The following is a 13,379-nucleotide window of genomic DNA, read 5'->3' on the forward strand; positions in this document are numbered from 1 at the left end:
CAGGTCGAGGCTACGGTGGCCGGGAGCGGTCACTGCACTCCAGTCTGGGCGACAGAGTGAGACTACAACTCAAAAAAAAAAAAAATGTACACATTCGTGTCATTCAGGGCAGCATGAACAGACAGCATCACTTTAAACTGTGATTGTGTTCAAATCCTGCCTACTCCACTTTTGCCACCTGATGCCTGGACACATCATTTATTCCTTGTCTGTGAAGTGGGGCTAATTAATGATCCATGCTTTGTGGGCTTGCTGTGACTCTGAAATGAGCTAACATTTGAAAGCTGGTTATTGAACCCAGAGAAGGGGCTTAATAGACACTGCTGGTTGTCGCTGCCTCCTCGCGTCCTAAATCACCTCCTCTTCGCTCTGTGCCCACAGGTCCGGGCTCTGTTTCCCTGTGAGAAGCCGCCTCGGCCCACCGAGATGTCCCGGCACCACAGCCGCTTTGAAAGAGATTACCGGGTGGGCTGGGACCGCCGCGACTGGAGCGTCAATGGGACGCATGGGACCACCAGCATCTGCAGCGTCACTTCGGGGGCTGGAGGAGGCACAGCCAGCAGCCTCAGTGCCCGACCTGGCCTCCTGCCGCTGCCCGTGGTACCCTCCCGGCTGCCCACACCTGCCACGGCCCCGGCCCCGGCCCCCTGCACCACTGGCAGCAGTGAGGCCATCACCAGCCTTGTGGTCAGCTCTGCTTCTGCGGTCACCACCAAGGTAAGACCCGGTGTCCTCTCTGAGCAGGGGCCAGGCAGGGGCCCCCTGCCCCCCGACAGGCCCAGGCCAGTGCCTTGGGCTCCATGGGGGCAGCTTGTCCTCCAGAGTCTTGGCTTCCCTGGAGCTGGCCCGGCCACCATTTCTGAGTGTTGACATGGGCTTTATTTCCCGTAAAATCTCTCTGTGTGACTAACTTGTAGAAAAACAAGCAGGTGCTGGGCTATTCATTGTCCTATGCCATGTTGATTAACTGCTATTTAATGAGGGAAATGACAGCAGAACTGTAAGATGGCAATACTGGTTTCCTAAATAGATAGACTGAGACCGTGCGGATACCCCTAGGGACACCAGTGACTTGGGTTTGCAAGAAGGTACTGGCAAGCAGTAATTGTCATAAGGGTCATAAACCCACTGTTTAGTAACCACTGTGCCAAGGGTTCTCATATCTCCCGTCTCTTCTGAGCCTCACAACAGCAAGATGAGGTCAGTACTTTTATCACCCCCACCTCACAGTGGCGGATTTGAGCACCCCAAGACGACGAGAGTTGTTCCCAGGCTGTGGGGGCCTTCTGCGGAGGCTCCATGGCTTCCCATCCCCACCCTTCCCCTGTAGCCAGCCTCGGGTGTCAGCTCCTGGTCATCCCATCTCTGCTAAAAGAGGCGGCTCCAGCCTCGGGAATGGCAGAAGCCAATCTGCATTGCCGAACGGAAAGTGGAAATGAAGGTTGCCCGGCTCTTGCCTGGCCTCAGGCTGAGCTGGTCCCCGCTGGTACCTGCTGCTCAGAGCCCCTCAGGCAGCCCGAGCCCTGGAGGGACAGGCCCTTGGCCATGGCAGGAAGCCCATTCACCCTCATCCTGCCTGCGCACCCCTCCCCACCAGCAGGGCTCCACAGGCTGCCTGTGCCTTGGCCTGCCATTCAAAGCCACCTCCCAGGAGCCCCCTCAGGGCCAGCATCGTGTGGTTGTGTGTGTGTGTGTGTGTGTGTGTGTGTGTGTGTGTGTGTGTTTTTCTTTTCCTGCTTTCATAAAAGTTGCGGGAGAAGTTAAAGGCAGGGAGCCCCGGCCCGGCCATTGTGAAGAGGCTGTGGTGTTGGAAAGACGCGCTCCAGGTGTGCCGCGCCTTTGTCTCTGTGATTTTCAAAACTCCCTTTCAGCCCTGCTTCCCATTAATAACTGTGAGTGCTGCCGGCCGCAGAGCCCGGCGGAGGCCGAGACAATGGAGCCATTGGAGGCTGGCTCAGAGCGCACTGACATCTTGCTGCAGTGCCTTATTGATTTTATTTTCCTGTTATGAAAACACCATCCCACTGAGGAGGAAAGGGAAGGAATGTTGGATAGGGGAGAGGAGATGGAGAATGATTTAAGCATGCTGCCCCAGACCAGCCAAACACATTCCTCCCCCTGGGCGCCAGCCCCGATCACCGCTCCCATCTCAGTGACCTCTGCCCAGGAGCCAGCTGCTGGCCCTGCCAGCCACATCTGGCAGGCTCTCTGCGAGGCCAGCTGTTGGCCAGATGGAGAATGGCAGCCACTGGAGCTGACTTCCGGGGCTCCAGGTGAGAGAGAGCAAATGGGTCTGGGAGGCCTACTGGAAGGTGTCTGTCCTTTCAAAGATGGATACCTTTTCAGGGATGGCATTGGACTGCTGGGTGGGGCGGGGGGTTCAGGCCCTGCAAGCGAGGGAAGTGAAGGGGCTCAGTGGTATAGAACTCCGGCCTTGCTCCAAAGCAGCTCAATATTCACCATCCCTGACTGGCCGAGTCCCAAACCATAGCCACATGGAGGAAAGGAACCCAGGCTCAGATAGAAAACAAGAACTGGGCTGAGTGGCCAGGATGATGAAAGGGGGCAAAAGTTCATGCTTGTGAGGACAGCCAGCTCCTTGGCATGTGATAACAGAGGAACTGAATTCCGTTTCCGGCCCAGTCTCTTACCTGCAGGGACTTGTTTGAGCACCCTGAGGATGCCCTGGCTGCTCTAGTGCTCGGGAGCATTGAGGGTGCAAGAGAAGGGAGGACAGCAGCAGTTTCTGTCCAGGGCTCCCCTGTCAGATTTGGGCTGTGCTGCCTTCCTGCCTTCTGATCTGGCTCCTGCTCACCCAGAGGCCTGTCTCCTCGCCTGTGTGTCCGACCCCATGCCAAGCCCACATCAATCGACAGGCAGGCCTAGGTCCAGGAATCTGTGGTTTCTCTGGTCAACAATCTGGAACTTTACTGAGCAGCCAAGGGCTGGTTCTTGCCCTCAGGGAGCTCATGGGCCAGTGGATAACAAATCTGTGGCCTGGCCAGTGTGACCAGATGACCAAAGAATATCTCTCCTGCTGAAGTGATTGGCAAAGGAGACTTAGTAGCATGGATAGAGCCAGACTTTGGAGACAGACTGCCTGGATTTTAATTCCACTCTACCGCTTGCTAGCTAAGTGACCCTGGACAGGTTACCTAACTCCTCCAGGCCTCACTTCTGTAAATGGAAACAGGTAGTTGTAGTTGCCCTCCAGAGTTGTTGTGAGGACTGTGAGTTAAGACCTGTGTCAGGTGCTCAGAACAGAACAGAACCTGGCATGTGGTAAGTCCTAGATAGGTGCTGTCATCACACCTTCATCGTTGTCACCGTCATCCAGGTGAGACCTATGGTGCTATCCCCCTATAAGGAAAGGTGTTCATTTCTAATGTCACCAAGAGGAAAAGGAAAAGCTGCAGATGAGAAATAAAAGATAGGCCCCATGCAGGTAAGAAAAGGAAATTGTGTGTCAAGTCCACCCCTTGACTGGGGTTCTTGATGATCCTAGGCCGGAGGGAACTGAGGAAGGGGACATTGAGTGGGCCCCAAACTGAAATGGACAAGCCAGATGATCAAGGGAAGGGATTTGACAGATTTTTTCAGCCATGAGACCCTTTTCTCAAAGGAAAGCCTAGTATCTAAACGGAGCTGAGACTGCATTCTGGCGGAAGGTGGGTAGGTGACAGAGCATGGAGGAACCCAGGGCAGAGCTATATCCCTGCTTGCAGAAGCTTGGTTAAGGGTGCTTGGATGCATGGGCTTTCTTTTTTTTGAGTTGGAGTCTCACTGTGTCACCCAGACTGGAGTGCAATGGCACACTCATGGCCACCCCAGCATTGAACTTCTGGGCTCCAGCAATCCTTCTTCCCTAGCCTTCAAGTAGCCAGAACTACAGGTGCACACTACCACAACAGGCTAATTTTTATTTAATGTAGAGATGAGATCTTGCCAAGTTGCCCGGGCTGGTCTTGAACCCGTGGGCTCAGGCAGTCCACTTGCCTCGGCCTCCCAAAGTGCTGAGATTACAGGCTGAGCCACTGTGTCCAGTCTACATGGGCTTTCTTGGTGAAGGGTCTAGCACCCACACGGGGGCCTGAGTCACCCCTGGAAATTCAGGGAAAGATCCCTAAAGAAGATGACTCAGGAACATGTGTCAGCGCTGTCAGGCCTCAGCGCCCGCCCCCCACCTTGGCTGGACAAGGAACAGGGTGAACATCACATGCTCTGGGGGCTGGGGGCATCCCATGTCATCACCCTCCTGTGGGCCTGGTCACCAGCTCCCCTCTTCCCCCCCAGTGCTGGGGCCTGCTTCTGCCAAGCTCTCCGGGGCGGGAAGGCTGGCTGTGCTCCCAGTGGCTGGCCAGTGAGGTGATGACAATTCTTTCTGTCACGGCTGCCTTCAGGCCTGTGCTGGTTTTTCTGTTTCTTTATTTGTCTGAGGCCTAAAGATTCCTTGCGTGTTTTGATGAAAGGCCAGCTGGACAAGCAAACTCTTGAGCTGCTGAAGCACAAGAAGGTTCTAGTGAGCTATCCCACCCAAAACATGCACACATTGCTCAGACCAATAAACTGCTTCCCCGGGGCCCAGATCAGCTCGTGAACCTCTGGGACACGAGTTCCCGGAGCCCATGAGGAGCAGAGCAACCACATTGTCCTTCCCTCTCATTTGACAGGCCAGAATAGTGAGACCCAAAAAATGTGACTTGCCAGGTCAGCCAGTGAGTTAGAATCAGAACCAGCCCAGGCCAGCACCTCTCCCTACCCCAGGCTGCCTGGCAGCATGCATTCACCATGGTAACCATGATTGCAGCATTGTTATGGTAACTTTTCCATCCTCTCATTTACCTAGCTGATAGCAAAGGAGGGATTTCAGGCCAGAAAATGGGCAATTTTCCTCTTGTGGCATCAGTGGGGAAATTTAAGCCCAAGATTATGTCAACTCAACCATTCAAAGCTGGTGAGAGCTTCAAGCTCTTGTGTCATACAGAACTGACGTTGAATCCTAATTCCACCACTTATGAGCTGAATGTGTCTTGGAGCCTCAGTTTCTTTGTCTGTAAATTGGGAATAACAACAGTATCTTCTGCATGAGGACATCAGACTAGTTAAATTAATATGTATAGAAATGGCAGGAGAACATCACCTGCCATTTGGTAAGCACTTAATAAAAGTTAATTTTAAGCCGGGCTTGATGTCTTAGCCTGTAATCCCACGCCTTTGGGAGGCTGAGGTGAGTGGATTGCCTGAGTCCACGGGTTCGAGACCCGCCTGGGCAACTTGGCAAGACCTCATCTCTACAATAAATCAAAAATTAGCCAGGCATGGTAGCGCACACCTGTAGTTCCAGCTACTTGGAAGGTTGAGGCAGAAGGATCGCCAGAGCCCAGCAGGTCGAGGCTGCAGTGGCCGGGTGCAGCCACTGCACTCCAGTCTGGGTGACAGAGTGAGACTCCAACTCCAAAAAAAAAAAAAAAAAAGAAGTTAATTTTAGAAAGTTAAACTGGAGATTGGGTCTACCCAAGTATCCATACATCTGGGGGGAATCCATTCCCCCCCGGTGGTTGGTAATGGTAAGCTGAAGAAAGGCTCTGTCCCTGTCCCCAGCCTGAGGTCAAATAAATGACCTGGAGACAATGTATGAGACATGGACTTTATTCAGGAACTTATAAGGAAGATGGACCAGGAGTGGCTGACTGGACAGGAAGAAACCACTTCTGATTGTAAAAGGCACGCAGGTTATATAACATTTTCCATAGGGCGGAGCGCAGGTTTAAACGTGAACAGGGTATGATTTCTAGTGCACAGGCGCCATGTGAGAAGGCGCTTATACATGCATCTCATGTACATGAAAGGGTTGTGAAATTCTCTCTAGGGGTGGGATTTTTAATATTATAATGATCTAAAAGTGAACTAAAGATAACCAAAAGTTATGGGCATTGATTCAGGCGTGGTCTGATCGGGTCTGAACCAACCCCGGGGAGGTAGGCAGCTGTCTCAAGGAAGGGTGCATGAGAACATTCACCAGCATGACTGCAAGATGTGATCAGCGGCAGCAGAGAACACTTCACCCGTGGCCTCAGCATGGCCTGCATGCCCAGGCTGGAGCTAGAGGGGAAGGGAGCCTCCTGGTTGGCCACTCCCAGAACCCCTCCCCAGATCCAGTCCCCTGCTTGGGGCCATATCCAGAGTGTACTCATGTCATCATTGAGTGATTGTCACCCTACACCCACCACTGGCTGCCTGGGCTGCAGATGTCCAAGACCCCAGGCGGAGGGCACTACTGAGAAGCAGAACCATGACTCCGCAGCCAGGTCCATTTGTGGGTCTGCAGGGAAGCCCCAGTGCCCCGCAGTGGCTGCTGCATGAAATTTAAATTATTCTCAGCAAACCTGCTTGACAGATGAAACAGAAAAGGGACGGCTTCATAAAATGCAATTTTGTTCCTGAAAGAATGGACTCTGCAGAATCCTCGCTGATGCCTCTGAAATGTATTGGGGGCTTTTTTCCTTGTGGTCAGGAGCACTCATGCTGAAACATTCCCATCGTCCCTCAGAGCTAAGCCCTTGAAAATAAACCTGGTTGGGAAACAGAGTGACTTCGCCTGGATTGGAGGCCCTAGGAGAACCGACAGGGCTTGTAAAATGCGTGGGCTTCATTCTCACAGCAACAAACACCCGCGGTTTTGACATTTATGAGCATTTGGGGCTGTCGGGGTGGATATGTGGCATAGTACAGATGACCCCAGAGATGATGTCTTCCCTGTGCACCCCAGCTTTTCTGGAGTAATACTTCTCTTGGGGGACATGACCTGGCTTTTCCATGGGGATCATGTGAATGACTGCAAGGCCTCATGTGCTCTGGGGTCTGTGAGGGCAAGAATGCTTTTGCACAGAACTCCAGTTCCTCTTGTGTTCACGTGGAAAATCAAAGGCTGCCAAGTGGGCTCAGTGGGGAGAATCATTTATGCCCCTTCTGTAGTGAGTTTCCAGACTACAAGGGATTTCATCCAGTAGACTGTGACCTGCTCCGTGAACAAGAACTTATGATTTCCCTTGTGAAAAATTATTAGGGACGAATAATGCACTGTGATCAACCTGTGCATGTTAGTACTGAGCTAATGGGTTTTGCCTGCACTTTAAGTTGCAGCTACAGTTTAGATTGTATATTCATTGACTTAAAACCTACCTGCCAGTCACAAAGTGTGTACAAAATTGAAAGTGTCGTGATTTCCAGAGCACCCATTTCAAAGTTTCCAGTTTGGGGAGGGTAGACCTGAGTGGCCCGAACTTAAATTTCATGAAGGTGAGCAAAAACAGGGGAGAAGAATATATATTTTGTCCACATTTTTAAGACATGAGCCATAGTCTGAGCAAAAAAAATCTGTTCATGCATTTCAAAGTAAAGATACCAGAAGATGTTGTTAACTGGAGCTGGTTGCATATACAAGCTAGCTTTTGCTGGTTGACGGTCACCCCAAAACCTAGTGGCTTAAAGCCATAACAGTTCTGTGGGTTGGCTGGTCAGTGCTGGTCTGGGCTGACTTAGCTGATCTCTGCCAGGCTGTCCTATGTGTCTGTAGTCAGCTGTAGGTTGGCTAGTGATTGGATGATCAGAGATGGTCTCCCACATCTGTCGGCCAGGGGGCCTCAGCCCTCTGTGTGGCCAGTTGTCCTCCATCCTGCCAACTCAGGCTCGTTTACTTGCTGGTCTCAGGGCACCAAGGCGGCAGAAGTGCAAGGTCAATGCACAAGTGCTTTTTAACCTCTACCTGAGGCATGTTTGCTAGAATCCTGTCAGCCAAAGCAAGAGGCATGGCCAAGCCAGATTCAAAGAGTGGGCAAAAGGACCCCACCTCTTGATAGGAAACAGTGTAACACCATATTGCAAAAGGGCAGACGTCTAAGGATGGGAAGAATTATGGCCGTTTTTGCGATATGCTCCTCAGTGTCTCCAGCATGTTTGTTTAGATACAGCATTCACCCTCCAGCTGTGGCCAAGGCTTTGCATGCCGCAGGCAGAAGGGATAGAATGAGCCTGTTACTCTCTTCCACAGCTTAGGGTAGTGAATCAGCGTGGAGCACTCAGGACCACAGGCACCTGTGCTACACATATCTCATCTACGCAGAGAGCTGGCTAGTGAGATTTAAAGAAGACACCCAGCAAGGTTCGTGTTGCTAGGGAGCAGGCTGTCCAGCTGGCATCCAGGGAAACTTACAAGTGCATTATTGACCATGGCCTCAGTCCTGAAGCACCAGCACTTGGTCCTATCATTGCCCTGGGGTTGGTGGGACTGGGACACTGCTGTCCTCAGAACATGCACAGGGACAGATGCTAACCTACTAATGTGGAATGTGACCACCTTCATGGACTTTGACCAGTGAATCCCTCCCTGTGAGCATCCACATGGAAAAACAAATTCTGATGGGAAGACTATGATGAATCTGAAATCAGGAAAGGGAATCGGTTACATGATGCAGATGTTCAGTAGCCACAGATTCGGACAGCCTGATGCCTCTTTTCTCTCTAGTAGGATAAATCCTGCACCATTCCCAAAAAGCCCTTAGAAGGGCCTCTTCTTAAATTAAATTAGGTTTCCTGCAAACAGCATCATTCAAGATGAACATCAGTCTACTTCTTATTCAGTTTTAATGGTTTTCTCTGTTTCATTTAATTACTTATGTTGCAATTAAACAGTTTTTTTCCCTTGCAGAAGGACAGTGTTCCCGCTACATTATGGGTTAAACAGGCTTTGGAGAACCAGCCTAGGTGTCTCATCACCATTTATAACATTATTTTTTCTAAGGAAAGTATGTTCCAAAATCCAAACTGCCAAATTACAAATGAACTTTCAGAACCCAACCCATTTGTTAACCGGGAACTGTCTGCAATGCTAAAAATAACTTGGGGAAATAAACACGAAGAGGAGAGCTGAATGTGTCTCAGTATCATTTGTCTGCCATGAGCCCTCCAGAGGTAGTTTCATTTCATTGAGGGAGTGTCCTCCAGACCCAGACTGACCCAAGCCCTGTTCTACTCACTTTCATCACAGGGCCATCCAAAGTGGCCCAGGCCCTCCAGAAGCACAGTGTCGCTGAGAAAATGTGTTGTGCAAGTCCCCCTCAGAGAGGCGCTGATGCCACTTAGCAGATTACCAATCAGTTTCAGCACTCCCTTTGCTGCCCTAAAAGGAAGGTTTAGAAGGATTCCATGTGCTGCTCCGGCTGCAGTCTCAACTAATCGTGGCGTATTAATTTGCATTGTGAATCTGCCTCTCTAGCACCTGTAGGCAAGAAGCCTCACTTTCCTCTGGTAAATAAAGAGCCCTGAGAACTCTGCAGAGCGCATGGGCAGGGCCTCCGTAAGCACTCGAAGACTGATGCACTCAGAGATGCTGCCGCCCGCCCGTCTTATTGATGGGAGCAAAATCCTGCTCGCCCTGCATCCCCTCCTCTGTTTCCTGGAGAAGGCGGGTGAAGACTGTACTCGTCTGGCACGATGAAAAGGAGTCCCAGGAGCTGGGAATGGAGCGAGGTGTGTGTCTTCGTAGTAGGTCGTCTGCACCTCTTACCCTTCAGTTTAACTGTGGTCTGCTGTATGCCACAGTCTCTTAGGAAAAACACTCTTCTGTTGGCCACAGGAGGTGCATCCTTGCTAGACCTCCTTTCTAGGCCCAGGTGTCTCAGGCTAAGTTTGCTGTCCCCCATCCCCTACTCCTGCCCTCTTTTGTCTTCGGCCCCTGCCTGGGCCGCCAGCAAGTAGGACTCCTTGCCCTGCCCAGCTGGAGCTGCAGATGGATGAAGTCACTCACATTCCACATCTGCCCATTTTCTGCACACCTGGAGGGTGGCGACTCAAAACCCATGCAGGCTCTTCTTGTCTAGGAAGCTCTGCTGGGTAGAGGATTTTCTGTCCTTTCAATAAATCCTGCTTTCTCAACAACAACAAAAATAAAGCAATCCAATCTGAAAGGATGAGACACTGGGATTCTCCCAACAGGATACCCCAACTCCTTGCAGGATGGGTGGGGGGGACTCTGAGCATAGGATAGTCTTTTTACAGGTTAAAAACAAACCCAGCCGAGGGCCACACTGGCACTGAACATGATCCCAATTCTTGACCTATTTACTTATTTATTTTTTTGAATCAGAATCTCACTCTGTCACCCAGGCTGGAATGCAGTGACTCAATCATGGCTACTGCAACCTCGACCTCCTGGGTTCAGGTAATCCTTCCACCTCAGCCTCCAGAGTATCTGGCACAACAGGTGGAGACCACCACACCCAGCTAATTTTTTTATTTTTTATAGAGTCAAGGTTTCACTATGTTGCCCAGGCTGGTCTCGAACTCCTGGGCTCAGGCAGTCCTTCCACTTCAGCTTCCCAAAGTACTGGGATTATAGGCTTGAGCCATCATTCCCTACTTGACCTACTATTTAAAGAATCCCTGCTTCAGGTTAGAAGTGGCCCACAGACTGGCAGGAGGGAGTAGAAAGGTTAGGGGTAGGAAGGTGGGCTAAGCTTTCACTGCAGAAAGAACTGGATAAAGTGTCAGGCCTGACAGCGTGACCTGGTGGTCTTTTAGTAAGTGCTGCTGCCTCTCTACCCAGCATTTATTTCCTCTCCCTCTTCTTCCCATCAGAACCCCCATCCTGTTCTCGTATCCACCACCTGACATGCCTTGAGCAAAGCAACCCCAGCCCCACCTGGGAGTATAATGATTCTAAGCCAGGTGTGGGGATCCCATTCCCCTGCTCCATCCTTGGTTTAGGGAAGGATCGTGTGACCCAATTCTGGCAGGTGAAATATGAGAGCAATCCTGCCTAGAGCTTCTGGAAAAGGCTTCTTTGCTTCTGAGGAAGAGTCATGGGAAGAAAGTCACCCTTCTTCCTCTAGACATTGTTATGTCTAGATATGACACCCTGAATTTCTGAGGATGAAGTTAACACACAAGGAATGGAAAAACAAAAGGCTTCCAGATATGAAGGACCAGAGCCCTCATGCTGCATCCCTCTGGCTTCTTGTGTGAGTGAATACATTTTCTGATTGGACAAAAAATAAATTTTAAAAACCGCTGCCTCCATGGCACAAACAGCTCCTAAGTGACAACTGTGGATGTCTTCTCCTATCTCCCAGACCTGGCCTGGCCCATTGGTTTGCTAAAACAGTCACAGTGACCTTTGTGAGTACCCTCTTTCTGTTATTCATTTATCCCAGCACCCACTGCTGCACACAGGGATTCTGCTACCTGCTGCATCCCTGAATGTCAGCATCAGGACATATCTTACTACTGCCACACTCGTGCATCTGTGGGTCTGTGTTTCTGTCTGAGGGAAATTCCCCAACCCCCGGGTACCTGAGCCATGAGGTCACTGGGGCTCTTCATCCCCACCACCTGCTTTAGCCAAACCCAAATCCCCCAAACATATGTCAATCTTGCATGCCCCAGGGCCCTTGCACTTGCGGCTCCCTCTTCCTAGGACTTCCATTCCCTCTCTTGTCTGCCCAGAAAACCTCCTAGTTCCATCCTGCAACTGACAGCCTAAATGTTACCACTTCTGTGATGGGAAAACAATTTTTGGCTGTTATTTCTCTTGCTCCCATAACTCTTTTGTTTTTGCCCCTATTATAATACCTACAATATTCATATATGGTACTTGCCCATGTATTCATTTGTCTCCTTATTAGGTGTGATAAGGATAAGTTCCACATGACACCCAGCATATAGAGGTTCTCAATATGTGTTTGAGGACAGAATGAATGAATTTATGCATATGATTATGTATTCAGCCCCTATTGCTGAGTTAGGGAAGATGAAGCTTTTGCCGTCATCTCTATTTACCGGTTAGCTGAGAGAACATGGTGGAGCAGCCTTTAAAAACTGAGTAATACCTGTGGGGACAGTGAAGACAGGACCCAGGCAGTGAGCCAGAGTGACACCCTTACGGGCTCGCCGTTGGGCCCGTGCCCAGAGGATGATGCTATCTTGGCAGTATAGATTTTACATCATCCAGGCCTTTGCTATAGGCCCCGTGCCCCTTCCCGTCTCTCCCAAAGCACTTGGAATCACTGTATCACAACATTTTCCTTCAAATATTCATGTTTTCTCAGAATTTTTCTCCTCCTTGCCTGCAGTCCTCTGTTGCTTCTTGCCTTTGTCAATTTTACGTAAGGTACTCATGTAGTAATTACTTTGTTGCGGGCACTGTTCTAAGTACTTTACCAGCACTCACTTCTTTAATCCTCTTTATAACTCTCAGAGGTAATTATTACCACCACTTCGGAGATGAGAAGGACTAAGTCAGTGGCCCAGTTCACTCAGCAGGGTGGGACTCATCCCTGGCCATCCTGCTCCAGAGTCCAGGTGAAGAGAGCTCCAGAGAGGCCCAGCCCAGGACAGCCCTCAGTGACCTTGGTTGAATGCAGACGTGTTCAAGGAACACCAGCTACAGGCTCCCCACAGAAGCAGTTTTGCTCATCAGCGGCCTGAAACAACCAACAAATGTCAGGACCAACAGCATGTGGGATCACGTGATCCAGCCCCACACTGCAGACACCCGCCGGCAATCCTTTTCGTTTTCTGTCTGATCAGATGACCTTTTTTCCTTAACAGCCAAGCCAGCTGTGGTGGTATAGACGCTGCTCTGGTGCTGGATGCTCGGGGAACGTTGAGCCTTGCAGCCACAGCCTCTCTCTTTCTGAGGGTTTCTTGTTTTTGCTCCAAGACACAGGGCATGGCTGGTGTTTCCTTCGTAGCGATTGCTTTGGCCTAGCTTCCTCCAGGAAGGGCAGTCTGAGTCATTGAAACTGCCCACAGGTGTTGCCAGGGTGGGACTGAGCCTCCAGCTCAATGGGGTAGCTCCCTCTACTTGTCCCCCGGTAATTCTCAGTGGATTTAACTGTGGGCTAGGAAGGTTTAATGATTCCAGAAGCAGAATCACAGCAGGCCATTTATGTATGTCATGGACACAGCAGCCATGATCTGCTGCCGTCGCTCCTGTGAGCTCAGCAGTGCTTTGGAGGAGCAGAGAAAAAGAAGGAAAAGTCTCCATGGTTATGGTTTTTGTTTCCAGCCCCCTCCCTACTAGGTCTTCCTTGGGAAGGAGAGGCCCTATTTGAGGAGGCTGCTTGGGTGATGATAAACACCCTAGGCTGGAATCAGGAGATGGCATTCAAGGCCCATCTCCACACTTGACTGACAGAGTGACTTTAAGGCAAAACACTGGGGTTCCCTGAGACTCAGTTTCCTTACCTATAAGCTGGATAGAAGAATGCCCACTTCACTGGGCTGTTGTGAGGCCAGAGGAAATAGCCAGACAAAAGCACTTTGTAAAAATAAACACCATAATTCATAGGGTCGGAGTATAGATTAGAGGTTCTAGGGGC

General features: G+C 50.6%; 1 protein-coding gene across 2 annotated transcripts in view; it reads left to right on the forward strand.

Annotated features, from left to right (window-relative positions):
- KLHL29 (kelch like family member 29) overlaps positions 1 to 13,379 on the forward strand; it is a 232,672-nt gene that overhangs the window by 85,269 nt on the left and 134,024 nt on the right. For both annotated transcript variants that reach the window (XM_008065332.2, XM_021716174.1), the window contains one exon: positions 382 to 717. In XM_008065332.2, coding sequence (XP_008063523.1) covers positions 427 to 717 — 291 coding nt within the window. In that variant the 5' untranslated portion in view covers positions 382 to 426. Of the gene's footprint in view, positions 1 to 381; positions 718 to 13,379 lie in introns of those variants that run through there.

This window comes from Carlito syrichta, unplaced genomic scaffold, assembly GCF_000164805.1.
Source record: "Carlito syrichta isolate Samal-C Ts95f unplaced genomic scaffold, Tarsius_syrichta-2.0.1 Scaffold308235, whole genome shotgun sequence".
Lineage (NCBI taxonomy): Eukaryota > Metazoa > Chordata > Mammalia > Primates > Tarsiidae > Carlito > Carlito syrichta.